General features: G+C 44.1%; 1 protein-coding gene across 1 annotated transcript; it reads left to right on the top strand.

Annotated features, from left to right (window-relative positions):
• The first annotated feature begins 1,852 nt into the window (after positions 1 to 1,852).
• On the top strand, positions 1,853 to 22,576 carry LOC110532727 (rho-related GTP-binding protein Rho6). Its single transcript, XM_036988787.2, has 5 exons — positions 1,853 to 2,212; positions 2,734 to 2,821; positions 16,120 to 16,229; positions 16,577 to 16,711; positions 19,201 to 22,576. The coding sequence occupies exons 1-5, from the start codon at positions 2,093 to 2,095 to the stop codon at positions 19,444 to 19,446; spliced, it is 699 nt and encodes a 232-aa protein (XP_036844682.1). The 5' UTR covers positions 1,853 to 2,092; the 3' UTR covers positions 19,447 to 22,576.
• The last annotated feature ends 50 nt before the right edge of the window (positions 22,577 to 22,626 follow it).

The raw sequence follows: 22,626 nt of genomic DNA, 5'->3' as shown, positions 1-22,626 counted from the left end.
GAGTTATTGAGATGAAGCCAGGAGGGTTTTAGGTGTTGAGCTCAATTAGATCCGACTTTTGAAATTCCACTTCATTTGCTGTCAGATAGACAAACAATACTAAGATCACAACTCCATGATACACAAACCCCCTGGATCACAGGGCTTCGATGCAAATCACAAAGAGTCAATGCAAATGGAATCTATTGGGAAGAGTCAACAGAACCTCATGACTAACCTAACATTGGTTTCTCTTATGTTAGGTTAGTGAAGTTGACAATTAAAGTTAAATAGACGGATGACAAATCAAGGATTGGAGCTCAAACTACTCGTTGAAAAAATATCTATAAAAATATGATGATGGGTCATTAATTCCCAAACGTCTTCTCTGGTACCACCAGCCCTAAACTGGCATACCTGATTCCATTAGGCAACTATCACCAAGCCCTTGACTAATGGAATCAGTTGTGCCAGTTCCGGGCTACAACAAAATTATGTGAAATGTCTGGTGGTCCCCGAGAAGAGGGTTGGGAAGTGATGCTTTAGATTACTTTGAAAACTTAATCACTGTCATTATATCTGCAGACTAATTAGATGTAGTCCATCCCACAACTCTGCCCAGTGATTTGAGCCTGTGGTTCTGATGACAGCAGACTAATTAGATGTAGTCCATCCCACAACTCTGCCCAGTGATTTGAGCCTGTGGTTCTGATGACAGCAGACTAATTAGATGTAGTCCATCCCACAACTCTGCCCAGTGATTTGAGCCTGTGGTTCTGATGACAGCAGACTAATTAGATGTAGTCCATCCCACAACTCTGCCCAGTGATTTGAGCCTGTGGTTCTGATGACAGCAGACTAATTAGATGTAGTCCATCCCACAACTCTGCCCAGTGATTTGAGCCTGTGGTTCTGATGACAGCAGACTAATTAGATGTAGTCCATCCCACAACTCTGCCCAATGATTTGAGCCTGTGGTTCTGATGACAGCAGACTAATTAGATGTAGTCCATCCCACAACTCTGCCCAGTGATTTGAGCCTGTGGTTCTGATGACAGCAGACTAATTAGATGTAGTCCATCCCACAACTCTGCCCAGTGATTTGAGCCTGTGGTTCTGATGACAGCAGACTGATTATCTAACAGTGGAAATCGTCTGATGGCTACTGTCCTCAGCCCTTATGCCTAGAAAAAAGGGTTCCAAATGGGTTCTTTGGCTGTCCTCATAGGAGAACCCTTTTTTGTTTCAGGTAGAACCCTTCTGGGTTCCAACTAGAACCCTCTGTGGAAAGGGTTCTTCATGGAATCCAAAAGAGTTTCACCTGGAACCAAAAAGGGTTATTCAAAGGGTTCTCCTATTGGGACAGCCAAAGAACCCTTTTAAGGTTCTAGATAGCACCTTTTTTTCTAAGAGTTATTTGATCTATGGATCTTGCAGAGTTAAGTCAATCTAATGATTTAATTGGTGACCTTAAAGCCTAGATCTAGAGCAACAGACCAGACCATACTGAATGTCCTGAGGAATAATATGCCAACTTGATTTAACGACTGACCAACATACTAATACAGTAGCCTGCATATATTATTTGAGTGTAATGAAATGCAAATGAACAGGTAGGCTAAAATAACTGCTATTGGAAATAGTGAGGTTTAGGGTTACAAAGTTTGTTTTTCTTTCAGATTTGTGTTGGACTTGGATCTCTCCAGCACATGTATTGCCATCTTGACTTGAAGCCCTAGAGAAAAACTGTCTCATAAACAAAGTCATAATAATTTGATGTGGATTATTTATGTTTAAAATTGTATTTCTATAACTACCTGGCATAAGGCAAAATAACCCATTTAATTTCAGCGGTCAGGGACAATAGAACTCTGCGGCTGTGAAAGAAATACAAGAGAGTCGGGAAAACCGCGCGCCCATTGGCTGTTGGAGCGCACTATAAAGAGACGCAGTATTGACTCTCATTACATCAAATGCAAGGATCCTTCTAGGACTAGACCACACTTCAGAATAGGCTACGGTACTCTACCGCTAACAAGGACGTTTTTCTTTTGGATTTCGCGTTTTTACTCTTTTTCTTTAATAAAGACTTGTGTTCTTGACTGTTACAAATATGAAGGAAAGGAGAAATCCACAGCCGTTGGTGGTGAGATGTAAACTGGTTCTTGTTGGGGATGTTCAATGCGGAAAAACTGCGATGTTGCAAGTCCTCGCGAAGGATTGTTATCCAGAGGTATGCGAATATTTGTTCTCCTGTTGCAATACTATCATTTTAAGATACACATTATACATGTTCTGCAAAGATTCCATATTGATTGAGCACATGTTTCTGAGGATTTGATCAGCCTCATAAACGGCTCTTTTAAAAGTTGGGAATAAATTGACGATGGATTCATTTCTGATAGAGCATCATCCGCTTCGGGCCAGGATGCCTGTATCTACTACATGATGCGCATGTCCAATAATTCACAGTTTTCACATCGGCTTATATCACATGTTCTACTGTAGGCTTCTGATCTTCGCCACGTTGAAATGGGTTTCATCACCACATTGAAAAAGACATATGATCATGCATCATTTTTTTCCATTCATTTTTATTGGGCTAGCCTGCTAATTCGTTTACACTCAAATGTTTACTATTGTCGTATTAGAAGACTGTATTTCACTTTAATGTAGATCTGAATTGTGAAAATGAAGTTCATCACTTGTAGCAGGGAGGATATTAACAGACTGCTATGTCATTCCTCTCTTCAGACTTATGTTCCCACAGTGTTTGAGAACTACACAGCGTGTCTGGAACTTGAGGAGCAGCGTGTGGAGCTCAGTCTGTGGGACACGTCAGGTAACTACATCCTCTCCCCCTATATCATCAACCTATATCCGCTATCACTAGTGCAGGGGTACTCCAGGCAGAGTAAAACGAACTTGGTGGTACATTAAACATTTTGAGATCCACTGATCTATATGAACTGGCCACGGTGGCCTACATTTTACCAAGCTTTTTAGAGCCCTGAGTAAGACCTTGTTGAGGGGCCCTCCTTTTGAGAACAGAATATACAGTACTGGTCAAAATCTTTAGAACACCTACTCATTCAATGGTTTTTATTTATTAATTAAATATATTCTACTTTGTAGAATAATAGTGAAGACATAAAACTATGAAATAACACATGGAATCATGTAGTAATCAAAAAAGTGTTAAACAAATCAAAACATTATTTATATTTGAGATTCTCCAAACAGCCACAGTTTGTCTTGATGGCAGGTTTGCACACTCTTGGCATTCTCTCAACCAGCTTCACCTGGAATGCTTTTCCAACAGTCTTGAAGGAGTTCCCACATATGCTTAAGTAAAGTAAATTAGATATTTATGCATTTCATTTTCAATATATATTTGCTAAAATTTCTAAAAATCCCCCCCCCCCCCACCATAACACCTCCTCCTCCATGCTTTATGGTGGGAACCACACATGTGGAGATCATCCGTTTCAACCACACCGCGTCTCACAAAGACACGGTGGTCGGAACCAAAAATCTTCAATTTGGACTCCAGACCAAAGAACACATTTCCACAGGTCTTTTGTCCATTGCTCATGTTTCTTGGCCCAAGCAAGTCTTCTTATTATTATTGGTGTCCTTTAGTAGTGGTTTCTTTGTAGAAATTCGACCATGAAAGCCTGATTCACGTAGTCTCCTCTGAACAGCTGATGTTGAGATGCGTCTGTTACTTGAACTCTGTGAGCAATTTCTGAGGCAGGTAACTCTAATGAACTTATCCACTGCAGCAGAGGTAACTCTGAGTCTCCCATTCCTGTGGCGGTCTTCATGAGAGCCAGTTTCATCATTTGCGACTGCACTTGAAGAAACTTTAAAAGTTCTTGACATTTTCCAGATTGACTGACCTTCACGTGTTAAAGTAATGATGGACTGTCGTTTCGCTTCGCTTATTTGAGCTGTTCTTGCCATAATTTGGACTTGGTCTTTTACCAAATAGGGCTATCTTCTGTATACCACCCCTACCTTGTCACAACACAACTGAATGGCTCAAACGCATTAAGGAACGAATTTCCACAAATTAACTTTTAAGAAGGCACACCTGTTAATTGAAATGCATTCCAGGTGACTACCTCATGAAGCTGGTTGAGAGATTGCCAAGAGTGTGCAAAGCTGTCATCAAGGCAAAGGGTGGCTACTTTTTGTGTTGTTCTGTACATTACATTGTAAATAAATTAGCTTGGTTATGTCTGGTGACATTGTCGGCTAGTGTGGTATACACTGAGTGTACAAAACATTAAGAACATCTGCTCTTTCCATGACATAGACTGACCAGGTGAATCCAGGTGAAAGCTATGATCCCTAAATGATGCCACTTGTTAAATCCACTTCAGTCAGTGTAGATCAGTGGTTCCCAAACTTTTTATATTCCTGTACTCCTTCAAACATTCAACCTCCAGCTGTGTACCCCCTCTAGCATCAGGGTCAGCTGTGTACCCCCTCTAGCATCAGGGTCAGCTGTGTACCCCCTCTAGCATCAGGGTCAGCTGTACCCCCTCTAACACCAGGGTCAGCGCACTCTCAAATATTGTTTTTTGCCTCATTGTAAGCCTGCCACACACACACACACTATACGATACATTTATTAAACATAAGAATTTGTGTGAGTTTTTGTTACAACCCGGCTCGTGGGAAGTGACAAAGAGCTCTTATAGGACCAGGGCACAAATGATAACATAATAATAATCAATAATGTTGCTCTTTATTTAACCATCTTACATATAAAACCTTATTTGTTCATCGAAAATTGTAAATAACTCACCACAGGTTAATGAGAAGGGTGTGCTTGAAATGATGCACATACTGTAACTCTGCAATGTTGGGTTATATTGGAGAGAGTCTCAGTCTTAAATCATTTCCACACACAGTCTGTGCCTGTATTTAGTTTTCATGCTAGTGAGTGCTGAGAATGCCCTCTCATGTAGGTATGTGGTTGTAAAGGGCATCACTGCAATTTGCCAAGGCAGGATACTCTGAGAGCTGCCCAATCCAGAAATTTGGCAGTGGCTTCTGATTAAATTAAATTTTTACAGAACCGCTTGTTGCAATTTCGATGAGGCTCTCTTGTTCAGATATCGGTAAGTGGACTGGAGGCAGGGCATGAAAGGGATAACGAATCCAGTTGTTTGTGTAATCCGTTTCAGGAAAGTGCCTGTGTAATTACTCACCCAACTCACTCAGGTTCTTCTCTATATTACATTTGACATTGTCTGTAAGCTTGAGTTAATTTGTACACAAAAACTCATACAATGATGGAAAGACCTGTGTGTTGTCCTTGTTAATGCAGACAGAGAAGAGCTCCAATATCTTAATCATAGCATCAATTTTGTCTCGCACACAATATAGTTGTGGAGAGTCCCTGTAATCCTAGATTCAGATCATTCAGGCGAGAAAAAACATCACCCAGATAGGCCAGTCGTGTGAGAAACTCGTCATCATGCAAGCTGTCAGACAAGTGAAAATGATGGTCAGTAAAGAAAACTTTAAGCTTGTCTCTCAATAAAAAAAAACGTGTCAATACTTTGCCCCTTAATAACCAGGTCACTTCTGTATGTTGTAAAAGCGTTACATGATCGCTGCCCGTATCATTGCTTAGTGCAGAAAATACACGAGAGTTCAGGGGCCTTGCTTTAACAAAGGTAACCATTTTCAGTGTATTGTCCAAAACGTATTTCAAGCTGTCAGGCATTCCCTTGGCAGCAAGAGCCTCTTAGTGGATGCTGCAGTGTAGCCAAGTGTCCCACGCATGTTACCACTCCACTATGTCTCCCTGCCATGGCTTTTGCGCCATCAGTACAGATACCAACACATCCATCAGTACAGATACCAACACATCCATCAGTACAGATACCAACACATCCATCAGTACAGATACCAACACATCCATCAGTACAGATACCAACACATCTTGACCACCAAAGTCCATTTGATGTCACAAAGCTGTCCAGTACTTTAAAAATATTATCTCCTGTTGTCCTGGTTTCCAGTGGTTTGCTGAAGAGGATGTCTTCCTTAATTGACCCCCCCTCATAAACGTAACGGACATATACCAGGAGCTGTGCCAGGCCCACCACGTCTCTTGACTCATCCAGCTGTAATGCATAGAGTTCACTGGCTTGTATGCAAAGCAGTAATTGTTTCAAAACATGTCCTGCCATGTCACTGATGCGTTGTGAAACAGTGTTGTTTGATGAAGTCATTGTCTGTATAGTTTTTTTGGGCCTTTTCCCCCAGCATTGTCCCACCCATATCCACGGTAGCAGGAAGAATGAAGTCCTCCACAATAGTATGGGGGTTGCCTGTCCTAGCCACTCAGTAACTCACCATATAAGACACTTCTAGCCCCTTCTTATGAACGGTATCTGTTGCTTTTATACATGTCTTACTACTCGAAAGTCATCTTTATTCTCACTCAAAACCTCCTATGGCATATTTTTCAAATTGTTATGTTTTGTTTCTAAATGTCTGCACCAGAGCGAAGGTTTCAATGAGTTGTGAGATAGTACTTTTGCACATTTAACACATTGTGTCTGAGGAAAGGCTCCCAAAATAATGTAATTAAACCCAAATAATTGTAGTTCTCATCATGTTTGCACCTCTTCCATGGTCTGACGTCCCTGTCTGTTGTTCGGTGCTTTCCCAGGTAAGGAGGCAGTAGCTTGGTGTTTTCCCAGGTAAGGCGCAGTAGCTTGGTGTTTTCCCAGGTAAGGAGGCAGTAGCTTGGTGTTTTCCCAGGTAAGGAGGCAGTAGCTTGGTGCTTTCCCAGGTAAGGGGCAGTAGCTTGGTGTTTTCCCAGGTAAGGGGCAGTAGCTTGGTGTTTTCCCAGGTAAGGGGCAGTAGCTTGGTGTTTTCCCAGGTAAGGGGGCAGTAGCTTGGTGTTTTCCCAGGTAAGGCGCAGTAGCTTGGTGCTTTCCCAGGTAAGGGGCAGTAGCTTGGTGTTTTCCCAGGTAAGGGGGCAGTAGCTTGGTGCTTTCCCAGGTAAGGAGGCAGTAGCTTGGTGCTTTCCCAGGTAAGGGGGCAGTAGCTTGGTGCTTTCCCGGGTAAGGAGGCAGTACCTTGGTGCTTTCCCAGGTAAGGGGCAGTAGCTTGGTGTTTTCCCAGGTAAGGGGGCAGTAGCTTGGTGTTTTCCCAGGTAAGGCGCAGTAGCTTGGTGTTTTCCCAGGTAAGGGGCAGTAGCTTGGTGTTTTCCCAGGTAAGGGGGCAGTAGCTTGGTGTTTTCCCAGGTAAGGCGCAGTAGCTTGGTGCTTTCCCAGGTAAGGGGCAGTAGCTTGGTGTTTTCCCAGGTAAGGGGGCAGTAGCTTGGTGCTTTCCCGGGTAAGGAGGCAGTAGCTTGGTGCTTTCCCAGGTAAGGGGGCAGTAGCTTGGTGCTTTCCCGGGTAAGGAGGCAGTAGCTTGGTGCTTTCCCAGGTAAGGGGCAGTAGCTTGGTGTTTTCCCAGGTAAGGCGCAGTAGCTTGGTGCTTTCCCAGGTAAGGAGGCAGTAGCTTGGTGCTTTCCCAGGTAAGGAGGCAGTAGCTTGGTGTTTTCCCAGGTAAGGGGGCAGTAGCTTGGTGCTTTCCCAGGTAAGGGGCAGTAGCTTGGTGTTTTCCCAGGTAAGGGGGCAGTAGCTTGGTGTTTTCCCAGGTAAGGGGGCAGTAGCTTGGTGTTTTCCCAGGTAAGGAGGCAGTAGCTTGGTGTTTTCCCAGGTAAGGGGGCAGTAGCTTGGTGTTTTCCCAGGTAAGGGGGCAGTAGCTTGGTGTTTTCCCAGGTAAGGCGCAGTAGCTTGGTGCTTTCCCAGGTAAGGAGGCAGTAGCTTGGTGCTTTCCCAGGTAAGGAGGCAGTAGCTTAGTGTTTTCCCAGGTAAGGCGCAGTAGCTTGGTGTTTTCCCGGGTAAGGAGGCAGTAGCTTGGTGTTTTCCCGGGTAAGGAGGCAGTAGCTTGGTGTTTTCCCGGGTAAGGAGGCAGTAGCTTGGTGTTTTCCCGGGTAAGGAGGCAGTAGCTTGGTGTTTTCCCAGGTAAGGGGGCAGTAGCTTGGTGTTTTCCCAGGTAAGGAGGCAGTAGCTTGGTGCTTTCCCAGGTAAGGGGCAGTAGCTTGGTGTTTTCCCAGGTAAGGAGGCAGTAGCTTGGTGTTTTCCCAGGTAAGGAGGCAGTAGCTTGGTGTTTTCCCAGGTAAGGAGGCAGTAGCTTGGTGTTTTCCCAGGTAAGGGGCAGTAGCTTGGTGCTTTCCCGGGTAAGGGGGCAGTAGCTTGGTGCTTTCCCAGGTAAGGGGCAGTAGCTTGGTGCTTTCCCAGGTAAGGGGCAGTAGCTTGGTGCTTTCCCGGGTAAGGGGACAGTAGCTTGGTGTTTTCCCAGGTAAGGGGGCAGTAGCTTGGTGCTTTCCCATGTAAGGGGGCAGTAGATTGGTGCTTTCCCGGGTAAGGGGGCAGTAGCTTGGTGTTTTCCCAGGTAAGGGGGCAGTAGCTTGGTGCTTTCCCAGGTAAGGGGCAGTAGATTGGTGCTTTCCCGGGTAAGGGGCAGTAGCTTGGTGCTTTCCCAGGTAAGGGGCAGTAGATTGGTGTTTTCCCGGGTAAGGGGGCAGTAGATTGGTGTTTTCCCAGGTAAGGGGGCAGTAGCTTGGTGCTTTCCCAGGTAAGGGGCAGTAGCTTGGTGCTTTCCCAGGTAAGGGGCAGTAGATTGGTGTTTTCCCGGGTAAGGGGGCAGTAGCTCTTCCGCTGCATCAGATTCACAACTGTCAGTGTCCATGCTAGCTGGGCTAACAACAAATGTAGAATTACGGATGTTAGCACTGGATGTGCTCGTGGAAGCAGAACAACTTGTGTCATCGACAGGTGCAGGTGTAGTACCGCTGGTAGTAGCAGTACTACCAGTAGAGCAGGTATGTGTCTCTATGGACGCGGGCCCTACTTTTTTTAACCATTTATCCATCTTCGAGCAATCGGAATGAGCAACAGGTACGTTTGGCTACATACAGACCGTTAGTGGAATTCCCGCGAGAGAGTAACGATTAATGTGATTGGATGTTAATTATTTGACTAGGCTACCTGTATTTGACATTGTGTTGTTATTTCGCTGAACACTAGATGGTTTAATTTTATTTTTGGCAGTGAAACGAGGCGAGAGAAAAAACTCACCCAAATAAACCTTTTTCAGGACCCTGTCTTTCAAAGATAATCCGTAAAAATCTAAATAACTTCACAGATCTTCATTGTAAAGGGTTTAAACACGGTTTCCCATGCTCAATGAACCATAGACAATTAATGAACATGCACCTGTGGAACAGTCGTTAAGACATTAACAGCTTACAGACGGTAGACAATTAAGGTCACAATTATGAAATCTTAGGACACTAAAGAGGCCTTTCTACTGACTCTGAAAAACACCAAAAGAAAGATGCCCAGGGTCCCTGCTCATCTGCGTAAACGTGCCTTAGTCATGCTGCAAGGAGGCATGAGGACTGCAGATGTGGCCAGGGAAATAAATGTCCATACTGTGAGATGCCTAAGACAGCACTACAGGGAGACAGGACAGACAGCTGATCATCCTCACAGTGGCAGATCCCGTGTAACAACACCTGCACAGGATCTGTACATTCGAACATCACACCTGCTGGACAGGTACAGGATGGCAACAACAAATGCCCGAGTTACACCAGGAACGCACAATCCCTCCATCAGTGCTCAGACTGTCCGCAATAGGCTGAGAGAGACTGGACTGAGTGTTTGTAGGCCTGTTGTAAGGCAGACATCACCAGCAACAACGTCGCTTATGGGCACAAACCCACCGTCGCTAGACTAGACAGGACTGGCAAAAAGTGCTCTTCATTGACGAGTCGCGGTTTTGTCTCATCAGGGGTGATGGTCGATATTTGCGTTTATCGTCATAGGAATGAGCGTTCTACCGAGGCCAGTAATCTGGAGAGGGATCGATTTGGAGGTGGAGGGTCCGTTCAGGGTCTGGGGCGGTGTGTCACAGCATCATCGGACTGAGCTTGTTGTCATTGCAGGCAATCTCAACGCTGTGCGTTACAGGGAAGGCATCCTCCTCCCTCATGTGGTACCCTTCCTGCAGGCTCATCCTGACATGACCCTCTAACATGACAATGTCACCAGCCATACTGCTCGTTCTGTGCGTGATTTCCAGCAAGACAGGAATGTCAGTGTTCTGCCGTGGCCAGGGAAGAGCCCGGAGCTCAATCCCATTGAGCACGTCTGGGACCTGTTGGATCGGAGGGTGAGGGCTAGGGCCATTCTCCCCAGAAATGTCCAGGAACTTGCAGGTGCCTTGGTGGAAGAGTGGGGTAACATGTCACAGCAAGAACGGGCAAATCTGGTGCAGTCCACGAGGAGGAGATGCACTGCAGTACTTAATGCAGCTGGTGGCCACACCAGATACTGACTGTTACTTTAGATTTTGACCCCCCCCCCTTTGTTCAGGGACACATTTTTCCATTTCTGTTAGTCACATGTCTTTGGAACTTGTTCAGTTTATGTCTCAGTTGTTGAATCTTATGTTCATACAAATATTTACACATGTTAAGTTTGCAGAAAATAAACGCAGTTGACAGTGAGAGGACTTTTCTTTTTTTGCTGAGTTTATATAGTCCCGTTGGAAAATATAAATGGACTGTTTAGAAATGTGATTTTTTAATTTATTTATTTAGCGTACCCCTGACGGCATGGCGCACACCAGTTTTGGAATACCTGGTGTAGATGAAGATGGGGAGACAGGTTAAAGAAGGTTTTTTAAGCCTTGAGACAATTGAGACATGGATTGTGTATGTGTGTCATTCAGAGGGTAAATTGGCAAGACAAAATATTTATGTGCCTTTGAACGGGGTATTGTAGTTGGTGCCAGGAGCACCGGTTTGTGTCAAGAACTGCAATGCTGTTGGGTTTTTCAGTTTCCCGTGTGTATCAATAATGGTCCATCACCCAAAGGACATCCAGACAACTTTTTACATGTTTTATTTATCCGTTATTTTACCAGGTAAGTTGACTGAGAACACGTTCTCATTTGCAGCAACGACTTGGGGAATAGTTACAGGGGAGAGGAGGGGGATGAATGATCCAATTGTAAACTGGGGATTATTAGGTGACCGTGATGGTTTGAGGGCCAGATTGGGAATTTAGCCAGGACACCGGGGTTAACACCCCTACTCTTACAATAAGTGCCATGGGATCTTTAATGACCTCAGAGAGTCAACACACCCGTTTAACGTCCCATCCGAACTTGACACAACTGTGGGAAGCATTGGAGTCAACATTGGCCAGCATCCCTGTGGAATGCTTTTAACACCTTGTAGAGTCCATGCCCTGATGAATTGAGGCTGTTCTGAGGGCAAAAGGGGGTGCAACTCAATATTAGGAATGTGTTCCATTGTATATGGTGTACATAACCGTAAGTGGAAAGATATATATATATATATATATTATATCCATTAGATACCAATTGGAAGTCCCTTTTTAATCAGACTTAACATGATTATCCATCTAAGCCTCTCATTTCTAACTAGATGAAGAGATAAGAGTCACCTTCCGCTGATGCCAAATATAACAAATATAATCAATAAACAAGTGCGAGAGACTCAAGTAACCAAGATGTGTTTGTTTGCGTGTGTGGCTGTGTGACTGTGTGCGTGCCACTGTGTGAGTGCATGTGTGACTGTGTGTGCCTGCATACGTGATAACATGCGTTTCCATGCATGTGTGTGTGCCCCAACATTGTTTTAACAGAGAATTGTGTAGAGCGGGTAGGTGGGTAGGTGGGTGGGCATCAGGACAGCAGTGTGTAAGATGATTGGCAGTTGCGGCCAGCCTTTAAGGAGGGGTGGGAGGAACGCCTGATGCAGATAGAGGATTCCAAGGCTGTTGCTGTGGTAACGGCAGAGGGACTGGAGGTATTACGCTGCGCTGAGTGGAGGGAAGACTAGGGGGTGTGTAGAGGGGGCGAGAGGGGGGAGGCGGAGAGAATGGGGGGTAGTTGCTTAAGGATTCCGAGTACATGAGTGGGAGCGTCTGCCTGCTCTGCTGCTCCCAGCCAGCCAGCCAGCCTCGCTGTTCTGTTCCACTTGTTTAATCCAGTGATAAAAATATAAATGTGGATTTAGTGTCTTGATTGTCATCTTCTCCCACTCTGAAACACCAATAGGGGAGAGGAGAGGAGGATAAAGGAGGAGAGGAGAGGAGGATGGGGAGGAGCGGCGAGGTGGATAAGGGAGGAGAGGAGAAGAGATGGGAGGTGAGGAGGTTAAGGGAGAAGAGGAGATAAGGGAGGAGAGAAGAGAAGGAGGGGAGGAGACGATAGGAGGATAGGGAGGAGAGGAGGAGGATAGAAGAGGAGAGGAGGATAGCTAGGAGAGGAGGAGATGTGGATAGGGAGGAAAGGAGGAGATGTAGAGGATAGGAGAGGAGATGAGGAGAGGAGGAGGATAGGGAGGAGATGTAGAGGATAGGAGAGGAGATGGAGAGGAGGAGGATAGGGAGGAGAGGAGGAGGATAGGAGATGAGGAGGATAGGGAGGAGAGGAGGAGGATAGGAGATGAGGAGGATAGGAGAGGAGGAGGATAGGGAGGAGATGAGGAGGATAGGAGAGGAGAGGAGGAGGATAGGGAGGAGATGAGGAGGAGAGGAGAGGAGAGGAGGAGGATAGGGAGGAGATGAGGAGGAGAGGAGGAGGATAGGGAGGAGGATAGGGAGGAGAGGAGGAAGATAGCAGATGAGGAGGATATAGAGGAGATGAGGAGGATAGGGAGGAGAGGAGGAGGATAGGGAGGAGAGGAGGAGGATAGGGAGGAGATGGGGAGGAGATGAGGAGGATAGGAGAGGAGAGGAGGAGGATAGGGAGGAGATGAGGAGGATAGGGAGGAGATGAGGAGGATAGGAGATGAGGAGGATAGCAAAGGAGAGGAGGAGGATAGGGAGGAGATGAGGAGGATAGGAGAGGAGAGAAAAGAGAGAGCGGAAAGGGACAGCAAAGTACAGCTCAGCATGAGAAGTGACACCCCTCAGAGATTACCCCTGGTCTCTGTCCTCTCTTTCTCTCTCGCTATATGTCTCCTTGTCTCTCTCTCTCTATCTCACTCAGTTCAATTCAATTCAAGGGGCTTTATTGGCATGGGAAAGATATGTTAACATTGCCAAAGCATGTGAATTAGATAATATACTAAAGTGAAATGAACAATACAAATGAACATTAAACATTACACTCACAGAAGTTCCAAAAGAATAAAGACATTACAAATTAAATATCATGTATACAGTGCCTTGCGAAAGTATTCGGCCCCCTTGAACTTTGCGACCTTTTGCCACATTTCAGGATTCAAACATAAAGATATAAAACTGTATTTTTTTGTGAAGAATCAACAACAAGTGGGACACAATCATGAAGTGGAACGACATTTATTGGATATTTCAAACTTTTTTAACAAATCAAAAACTGAAAAATTGGGCGTGCAAAATTATTCAGCCCCCTTAAGTTAATACTTTGTAGCGCCACCTTTTGCTGCGATTACAGCTGTAAGTCGCTTGGGGTCTGTCTCTATTGCACATCGAGAGACTGAATTTTTTTACCATTCCTCCTTGCAAAACAGCTCGAGCTCAGTGAGGTTGGATGGAGAGCATTTGTGAACAGCAGTTTTCAGTTCTTTCCACAGATTCTCGATTGGATTCAGGTCTGGACTTTGACTTGGCCATTCTAGCACCTGGATATGTTTATTTTTGAACCATTTCATTGTAGATTTTGCTTTATGTTTTGGATCATTGTCTCGTTGGAAGACAAATCTCTGTCCCAGTCTCAGGTCTTTTGCAGACTCCATCAGGTTTTCTTCCAGAATGGTCCTGTATTTGGCTCAATCCATCTTCCCATCAATTTTAACCATCTTCCCTGTCCCTGCTGAAGAAAAGCAGACCCAAACCATGATGCTGCCACCACCATGTTTGACAGTGGGGATGGTGTGTTCAGCTGTGTTGCTTTTACGCCAAACATAACGTTTTGCATTGTTGCCAAAAAGTTCAATTTTGGTTTCATCTGACCAGAGCACCTTCTTCCACATGTTTGGTGTGTCTCCCAGGTGGCTTGTGGCAAACTTTAACTGACACTTTTTATGGATATCTTTAAGAAATGGCTTTCTTCTTGCCACTCTTCCATAAAGGCCAGATTTGTGCAATATACGACTGATTGTTGTCCTATGGACAGAGTCTCCCACCTCAGCTGTAGATCTCTGCAGTTCATCCAGAGTGATCATGGGCCTCTTGGCTGCATCTCTGATCAGTATTCTCCTTGTATGAGCTGAAAGTTTAGAGGGACGGCCAGGTCTTGGTAGATTTGCAGTGGTCTGATACTCCTTCCATTTCAATATTATCGCTTGCACAGTGCTCCTTGGGATGTTTAAAGCTTGGGAAATCTTTTTGTATCCAAATCCGGCTTTAAACTTCTTCACAACAGTATCTCGGACCTGCCTGGTGTGTTCCTTGTTCTTCATGATGCTCTCTGCGCTTTTAACGGACCTTTGAGACTATCACAGTGCAGGTGCATTTATACGGAGACTTGATTACACACAGGTGGATTGTATTTATCATCATTAGTCATTTAGGTCAACATTGGATCATTCAGAGATCCTCACTGAACTTCTGGAGAGAGTTTGCTGCACTGAAAGTAAAGGGGCTGAATAATTTTGCACGCCCAATTTTTCAGTTTTTGATTTGTTAAAAAAGTTTGAAATATCCAATAAATGTCGTTCCACTTCATGATTGTGTCCCACTTGTTGTTGATTCTTCACAAAAAAATACAGTTTTATATCTTCATGTTTGAAGCCTGAAATGTGGCAAAAGGTCGCAAAGTTCAAGGGGGCCGAATAATTTCGCAAGGCACTGTATATGCAGTGTTGTAACAATGTGCAAATGGTTAAAGTACAAAAGGGAAATAAATAAACATAAATATGGGTTGTATTTACAATGGTGTTTGTTCTTCACTGGTTGCCCTTTTCTTGTGGCAACAGGTCACAAATCTTGCTGCTGTGATGTCACACTGGTATTTCACCCAATAGATATGGGACTTTATCAAAATCTGATTTGTTTTCAAATTCTTTGTGGATCTGTGTAATCTCAGGGAAATGTGTGCCTCTAATATGGTCATACATTTGGCAGAAGGTTAGGAAGTGCAGCTCGGTTTCCACCTCATTTTGTGGACAGTGTGCACATAACCTGTCTTCTCTTGAGAGCCAGGTCTGCCTACGGTGGCCTTTCTCAATAGCAAGGCTATGCTCACTGAGTCTGTACATAGTCAAAGCTTTCTTTAAGTTTTGGTCAGTCACAGTGGTCAGGTATTCTGCCACTGTGTACTCTCTGTTAAGGGCCAAATAGCATTCTAGTTTGCTCAGTTTTTTTGTTAATTCTTTCAAATGTGTCAAGTAATTATCTTTTTATTTTCTCATGATTTGGTTGGGTCTAATTGTGTTGCTGTCCTGGGGCTCTGTGGGGTGTGTTTGTATTTGTGAACAGAGCCCCAGGACCAGCTTGCTTAGGGGACTCTTCTCCAGGTTCATCTCTCTGTAGGTGATGGCTTTGTTATGGAAGGTTTGGGAATCGCTTCCTTTTAGGTGGTTGTAGAATTTAATGTCTCTTTTCTGGATTTTGATCATTACTCGGTATCGGCCTAATTCTACTCTGCATTCATTATTTTGTGTTTTACGTTGCACACGGAGGATATTTTTGCAGAATTCTGCATGCAGAGTCTCAATTTGGCCTTTGTCCCATTTTGTGAATTCTTGGTTGGTGAGCGGACCCCAGGCCTCAAAACCATAAAGGGCAATGGGTTCTATAACAGATTCAAGTATTTTTAGCCAGATCCTAATTGGTATGTCGAAATGTTTATGTTCCATTCTCTCTCTCTCACTCTCTCTATTGCACTCAACTAAATGTTGTTTCTTCTTGGATATGATGTCTCCTTTCTGCATTATCTTGTTAAAAGAAAAGAGTCTACTATCATTTACCTTGGACAGTATTTGGTGAGGGTGTTAGACCAAACTATTTTTGTTTTTCTATATGTTCTTCCCTTTACTACATCTGAATGTTGTTCTGGGCGTCTGTAACATGTCTCTGTCCTCTCCTCTAGGTTCTCCCTACTATGACAATGTGAGGCCTCTCTGTTACAGTGACTCTGACGCGGTGCTCCTCTGTTTTGACATCAGCCGCCCAGACACCTTCGACTGTGGGCTCAAGAAGGTAATGGCTCCCATCTCTCACTTTATCTTTCTGTCTCTCTCTTTTCTCTCTCTTTTTTCTCTCTAAACGGTATTCCTAACTGTCTGCAAGTCCCCAGAGATGTTTTCAATCCAGCTACCAGGCTCAAATCATCTGGCTTTTATTGGACTTTTCAAAACTTGCAATTCAAAACAGAGACCAGGCAACATATTTCTGCGTTTTAGTTTATAGCTATGTGATTCACCAGGTCCGTAGACTATTTATCTTGGGAATCATGAGGGGAATTACATTTGTAATTTGGTTAACTTCCCCAAATCATGACTTGTTCATTATCATGTTGGTAAATATCTGCTCTGTTGTCTCTCCAGTGGAAGACAGAGATCTTAGATTTCTGCCCCAGCACACGCATCCTTCTCATTGGCTGTAAGACCGACCTGCGCACAGACGTCTGCACCCTGATGGAGCTGTCCAATCAGAAACAGGTCCCCATCACCCATGAGCAGGTGAGACTGAGAAGACACACATAGGCCAGGGTTTTTGTTCACTTTAAAAAAAAGCAGATTAAAAAAATTGTCTGGGAGAAGAAGAAAAAAAACATTGCCAAATAATGCCTTGATGGATAAACCAGTCAATGGAAATACAGTGGGGAGAACAAGTATTTGATACACTGCCGATTTTGCAGGTTTTCCTACTTACAAAGCATGTAGAGGTCTGTCATTTTTATCATAGGTACACTTCAACTGTGAGACGGAATCTAAAACAAAAATCCAGAAATCACATTGTATGATTTTAAAGTAATTAATTTGCATTTTATTGCATGACATAAGTATTTGATACATCAGAAAAGCAGAACTTAATATTTGGTACAGAAACCTTTGTTTGCAATTACAGAGATCATATGTTTCCTGTAGTTCTTGACCAGGTTTGCACACACTGGAGCATGGATTTTGGCCCACTCCTCCATACAGACCTTCTCCAGATCCTTCAGGTTTCGGGGCTGTCGCTGGGCAATACGGACTTTCAGCTCCCTCCAAAGATTTTCTATTGGGTTCAGGTCTGGAGACTGGCTAGGGCTCTCCAGGACCTTGAGATGCTTCTTACGGAGCCACTACTTAGTTGCCCTGTCTGTGTGTTTTGGGTCGTTGTTTTGGGCCCCCTTACTGAGGGAAGGAGGTTGTTGGCCAAGATCTTGCGATACATGGCCCCATCCATCCTCCCCTCAATACGGTGCAGTCGTCCTGTCCCCTTTGCAGAAAAGCATCCCCAAAGAATGATGTTTCAACCTCCATGCTTCACGGTTGGGATGGTGTTCTTGGGGTTGTACTCATCCTTCTTCTTCCTCCAAACACGGCGAGGGGAGTTTAGACCAAAAAGCTCTACTTTTGTCTCATCAGACCACATGACCTTCTCCCATTCCTCCTCTGGATCATCCAGATGATCATTGGCAAACTTCAGACGGGCCTGGACATGCGCTGGCATGAGCAGGGGGACCTTGCGTGCGCTGCAGGATTTTAATCCATGACGGCTTATTGTGTTACTAATGGTTTTCTTTGAGACTGTGGTCCCAGCTCTCTTCAGGTCATTGACCAGGTCCTGCCGTGTAGTTCTTGGCTGATCCCTCACCTTCCTCATGATCATTGATGCCCCAAGAGGTGAGATCTTGCATGGAACCCCAGACCGAGGGTGATTGACCGTCTTCTTGAACTTCTTCCATTTTCTAACAATTGCGCCAACAGTTGTTGCCTTCTTACCAAGCTGCTTGCCTATTGTCCTGTAGCCCAGCCCAGCCTTGTGCAGGTCTACAATTTTATCCCTGATGTCCTTACACAGCTCTCTGGTCTTGGCCATTGTGGAGAGGTTGGAGTCTGTTTGATTGAGTGTGTGGACAGGTGTATTTTATACAGGTAACGAGTTCAAACAGGTGCAGTTAATACAGGTGGAGAACAGGAGGGATTCTTAAAGAAAAGGTCTGTGAGAGCCGGAATTCTTACTGGTTGGTAGGTGATCAAATACTTATGTCATGCAATAAAATGCAAATTAATTACTTAAAAATCATAAAATGTGATTTCTGGATTTTTGTTTTAGATTCCGTCTCTCACAGTTGAAGTATACCTATGATAAAAATAACAGACCTCTACATGCTTTGTAAGTAGGAAAACCTGCAAAATCGGCAGTGTATCAAATACTTGTTCTCCCCACTGTACATTTGACTGGTCATGCGGTCTATAGGTTCATGTGCATAGTTTTGTGGAATTAAATTGGCACACGTGTACAGCATGCAGATGCAGAGCCTTTGAGTGGAAAATCCTCTACGAGGTCAAATCATGACGTCAGTGATCGTCAGGTCAGAAAGTCCAGAGTTTTAATTCCGAGTTGGATTTTTCCCAGTCAGACCTAGTTACTTTCCCAGTTGTCTTGAACGCACTGAAGACAGAAATCTTAGATTTCTAAGTTCCCATTTGTCTTGAATGCGGCATCAAACAGCAACAGAAGGCAGGCTTCATTAGCGCATCACACACCACTTTGCAGTATTGCTTGAGGAAGTATGCATTTTGAAAACATATACTGAATGTTTTAATAGATATTATGCGGCACAAAACTAAACAGGTATTCTAAACATTTATTCTAACATCTTCAAAACATCAGAATTTGTAAGAATAAATTACCGTATTCTAAATGTGATTTCTGTCATGCTGAGCAGCGTGGGTGGACGCACTAATCAAGTTACACACCCAATGCATATGGGTCCATACATTTCTTATGTCTGGTAAATTAAAATGTTGGCGGTCAAATGTCCGGTGCCACATTTTCCTGATGGAGACCTTGACACACACACACACACACACACACACACACACACACACACACACACACACACACACACACACACACACACACACACACGGCCTGTTCAGATAGAGATGTATGGTGAAATCTATTGTGTGGAACAGAATAAGCTCTCAGCCGCTCTCCTCTGCCCCTTCCTCCCCAGGGTTCCTCCATGGCCAAGCAGCTTGGTACTGAGGCCTACCTGGAGTGTTCCGCGTTCACCTCAGAGAAGAGTATCCACAGTGTGTTCCGTACGGCCTCTCTGGCTTGCATCAACAAGCTCCAGCCCCTCCCCAAGACCAGCCCCACTCAACGCTTATCCAAGAGGCTCCTCCATCTCCCCAGCCGCTCCGAGCTGCTCTCCTCCACCTTCAAGAAGGAGAAGACCAAGAGCTGCTCCATCATGTGAGTGGAGACCCGGGCGGGGGGGGGGGGGGGGGGGGGCTTTCACTCCCTTCCAACACGCTGCTCCGATTCCCCAGAACCCCTTGACTGTTTGGTTCGGGGAAGGTGTGGTTGGTTTCATCACGATAGCTTTATCATGAGAAGGCTCTTCCTCCATGCTGACCCCCCCGCCCCCAAAGTCAAAGAAACTCAGAACAGGTGGACACCTTGTCCTGAACTACTCTTCAGTGCATATCTCATCTTTTTCACTACTGTAACTTGGCTTTTTGATCATCAGAGAACCATTTTTCTCACCTGTTACAGTATGCAACCATGATGGTGTGACATCACTACTATTTAGGAACATGTTGATTTGTCCAAATTGGAGAAATGTGCAACGTGTGACAAAGCTTTAACATTGGGATGTAAAAATGCCTCTCAAGACAATTAAATACCTATTTAACAAACTAAATTGAGCATGATAATATCTCAGACATTACTGATAATTGTATCCCCTCTGTATTACAGAGTGTCAACTATAAGGTGTAGCAACATGAGCAAATCAGTGGTCAAACAGTGTTTGTGCTCTTCTTGATTAAGGCCCAACGGGGGCTGACTGATTGAGAGAGATGTGGAGAGAGGAGTGTTTGATGGGATCATAGCATGAACAGAGGGCCATTACACTTCTCATTGTCTCGGCCGTGAGGAGAGGAGGACTTGATGGATAAGGGCTGATTGCGTGAACAGGAAGGTGTCAGGCAGACAGACAAGCAGGCAGGCGGACGAACGGACAAGCAGACAGGCAGGCAAGCAGGCAGACAGACAGACAGATATACACACAGACAGACAGACACCAGTGTGAGCCATCTGCTCTCAGTCAGTGGAGTACCAGGTTACAGAGGAAAAGTACAGAACAGATGGATATTGGATGGATAAGTCACAAAACAATGATAATGTACTGGTGCTTCCAGAGATAGAAAACAATGTGAATGTACTGGTGCTTCCAGAGATAGAAAACAATGTGAATGTACTGGTGCTTCCAGAGATAGAAAACAATGTGAATGTACTGGTGCTTCCAGAGATAGAAAACAATGTGAATGTACTGGTGCTTCCAGAGATAGAAAACAATGTGATTGTAGCTGAGAATTGTCTGATGAGGAGTGCTTTGATGAAGAAAAAAACACTTCCAGGAAGTGGGGTATAGTTTTAATCGGGGCCATAGGCACAACACAGTTTAATGCAGTTCTGTCAAGAGATCTGTGAAGTTACGTCTGGTAATGGTTGGCAGGTCAGTGTTGCAATTCTTTGAGGTGATTATTTACAGGACTGTCTGTTTGAAACTAGAAGATGCTGCTTAAAAACTTAGCTGAATCCACTGGGGAAATGTGATGTCCAGTTCACGAAATCCTACTACAGAAGAGCGTGTAGCATCACAGTATTGGTATTTTGATAATCAACGATGATCAAACAGTATACAGTTTCCATTACACCATTCAAATAATAACCCCTAAGTTTCATCCTGATTTTTGGAAGTATGGCTGTTGATTTATTTAATGTTCAACAATGTAGCCCTCCACTTCATTTAGTCTCCTCTCTTCCTAAATGTTTCTACTCTTCCTTCCCTTTCTCTCGTTGTTCTGTTACACCTCAAGTCCCAGCATCATGGAGGGCAGTCCAGTCCAATGTGTCACTGAACTAGGACCCTTTTTCAGCTTTAATAGTTTGCTTCTTGGTTATAATTGTGTGTGTGCAGTACAGCATTGATCTATCTCGGCTTTAACTATCAAGCAATAATGATTTAATGTGATGCAAAGTCAGCTGATCGAGTGGCCAATAAATCCTGCTGCTACTCCATGGATATACATACAGTATAGCAAAACAAACTGAACCATCCTTTCTGCTGTAGAATCAAGATGGCGTCCGACCTGGTTCCACTTTCCCTGCTTCTGTCTCGTCAGTAGCCACTGGTATGTAAAGGTAACCAATGACATCTCTCGCTGTGCCACTAAAGAGTTTGGAATTTGAGTATGAAGAGGAATAATGCTATTTGAAGATGTCAGTGAGTCTATGCTATCAGTTGTGAAGTATCGCTGGGAGACGAGTGAGTTAAAGAAATGAGACTGAGAGAATCTGGTTTTAAACGTTCGGCTCTAGTCACTGTTGGCACTATTGAAGCTTTTTCCTTTGGGGTACGTTATGTGGAAGCCTCCTAACTTTTAACACTTTTAACAATCAATGTGTGAAAAGGGGCTAGGGTATATGGAAATATAATATCTGGAAATATTTAGGGAGGTAGAGGAACTACTAATAAAATAAAATCATGCAGGCTGGCCAAAGAAAGAAGGTGTTTTTTTCATGATTCATTTTGGGGTTTGTGTCTCTTTATTTTGGTATTAAAGCTTGAATTGAATCCTTTTGTGTATGTGTGTGTGACTGAGACAGTGTTTGTTAACCTATGTGGTGAGCTGTGGACGACCCCCATGGTGGTCAGTCAGTCTGTGATTTGATTTGCACAAAGGCTCTAGTTCCTTGGTCACACACTGGAAATCCTCAGCATTGCCTAGCAACAGTTCAACACAGGAAACCAATCCAGACTCCCGAATGGCTCATCGGTTGGTTCGTTGCACAGATAGGGAGTAAAGGAGGGCGTAACGTACAAGGAGACATTTCCACAGTCAATGGAAGTGCAGATTCTGCTTCTACCTCAAGGGTTGATCGGAATTTGGATTCAGAATATTTTTTCTTGAGTTTCCTTATAATTGCAAGTTCCAAACTCATACAGGGGCTCAGGTCTTTGATATAGAAACAATTCATGGATCATATCAGTTAACATGCAGGCAGTCATTGTGTAGTGCAGCGAGTGTATGGTACATTAGTGCAGTCCTACTCCTAGCATGCGCTGTTATAGTTTGATTGTACAAATCTTATTTTATAATATGTTTTAAAGACATTAAAGAATGTCGCAGGGAAATGTTTGATTCAAACGACGAAAGACAAATATGTTGTTGTTGATGTGAATATTTATTTGATAGTTATTATAGCTATTATTATTTTTGTAGCTTTTTTGGTTGAGATGTATATTTGTTTGAATTCTATTTTGGACATTGGACTTTCTGTCCTTTATTTTGCTCTGTTAATAAAGCTTGTAACTGGCACCAGGCACTGCTGCAGTACTTATTTCCTAACTACAAAGTTATACATTTTA

Source organism: Oncorhynchus mykiss, chromosome 9, assembly GCF_057628025.1.
Source record: "Oncorhynchus mykiss isolate SJ-2025 chromosome 9, ASM5762802v1, whole genome shotgun sequence".
NCBI classification, from domain to species: Eukaryota; Metazoa; Chordata; class Actinopteri; order Salmoniformes; family Salmonidae; genus Oncorhynchus; species Oncorhynchus mykiss.
This window is presented reverse-complemented; position numbering and strand designations above follow the sequence as displayed.

Coding starts and splice junctions, on each gene's coding strand:
- LOC110532727 (XM_036988787.2), top strand. CDS start 2,093: ATGAAGGAAAGGAGAAATCCACAGCCGTTGGTGGTGAGATGTAAACTG. Junction 2,213..2,733: donor CGAAGGATTGTTATCCAGAG/GTATGCGAATAT, acceptor TCCTCTCTTCAG/ACTTATGTTCCCACAGTGTT. Junction 16,712..19,200: donor TCCCCATCACCCATGAGCAG/GTGAGACTGAGA, acceptor CTTCCTCCCCAG/GGTTCCTCCATGGCCAAGCA.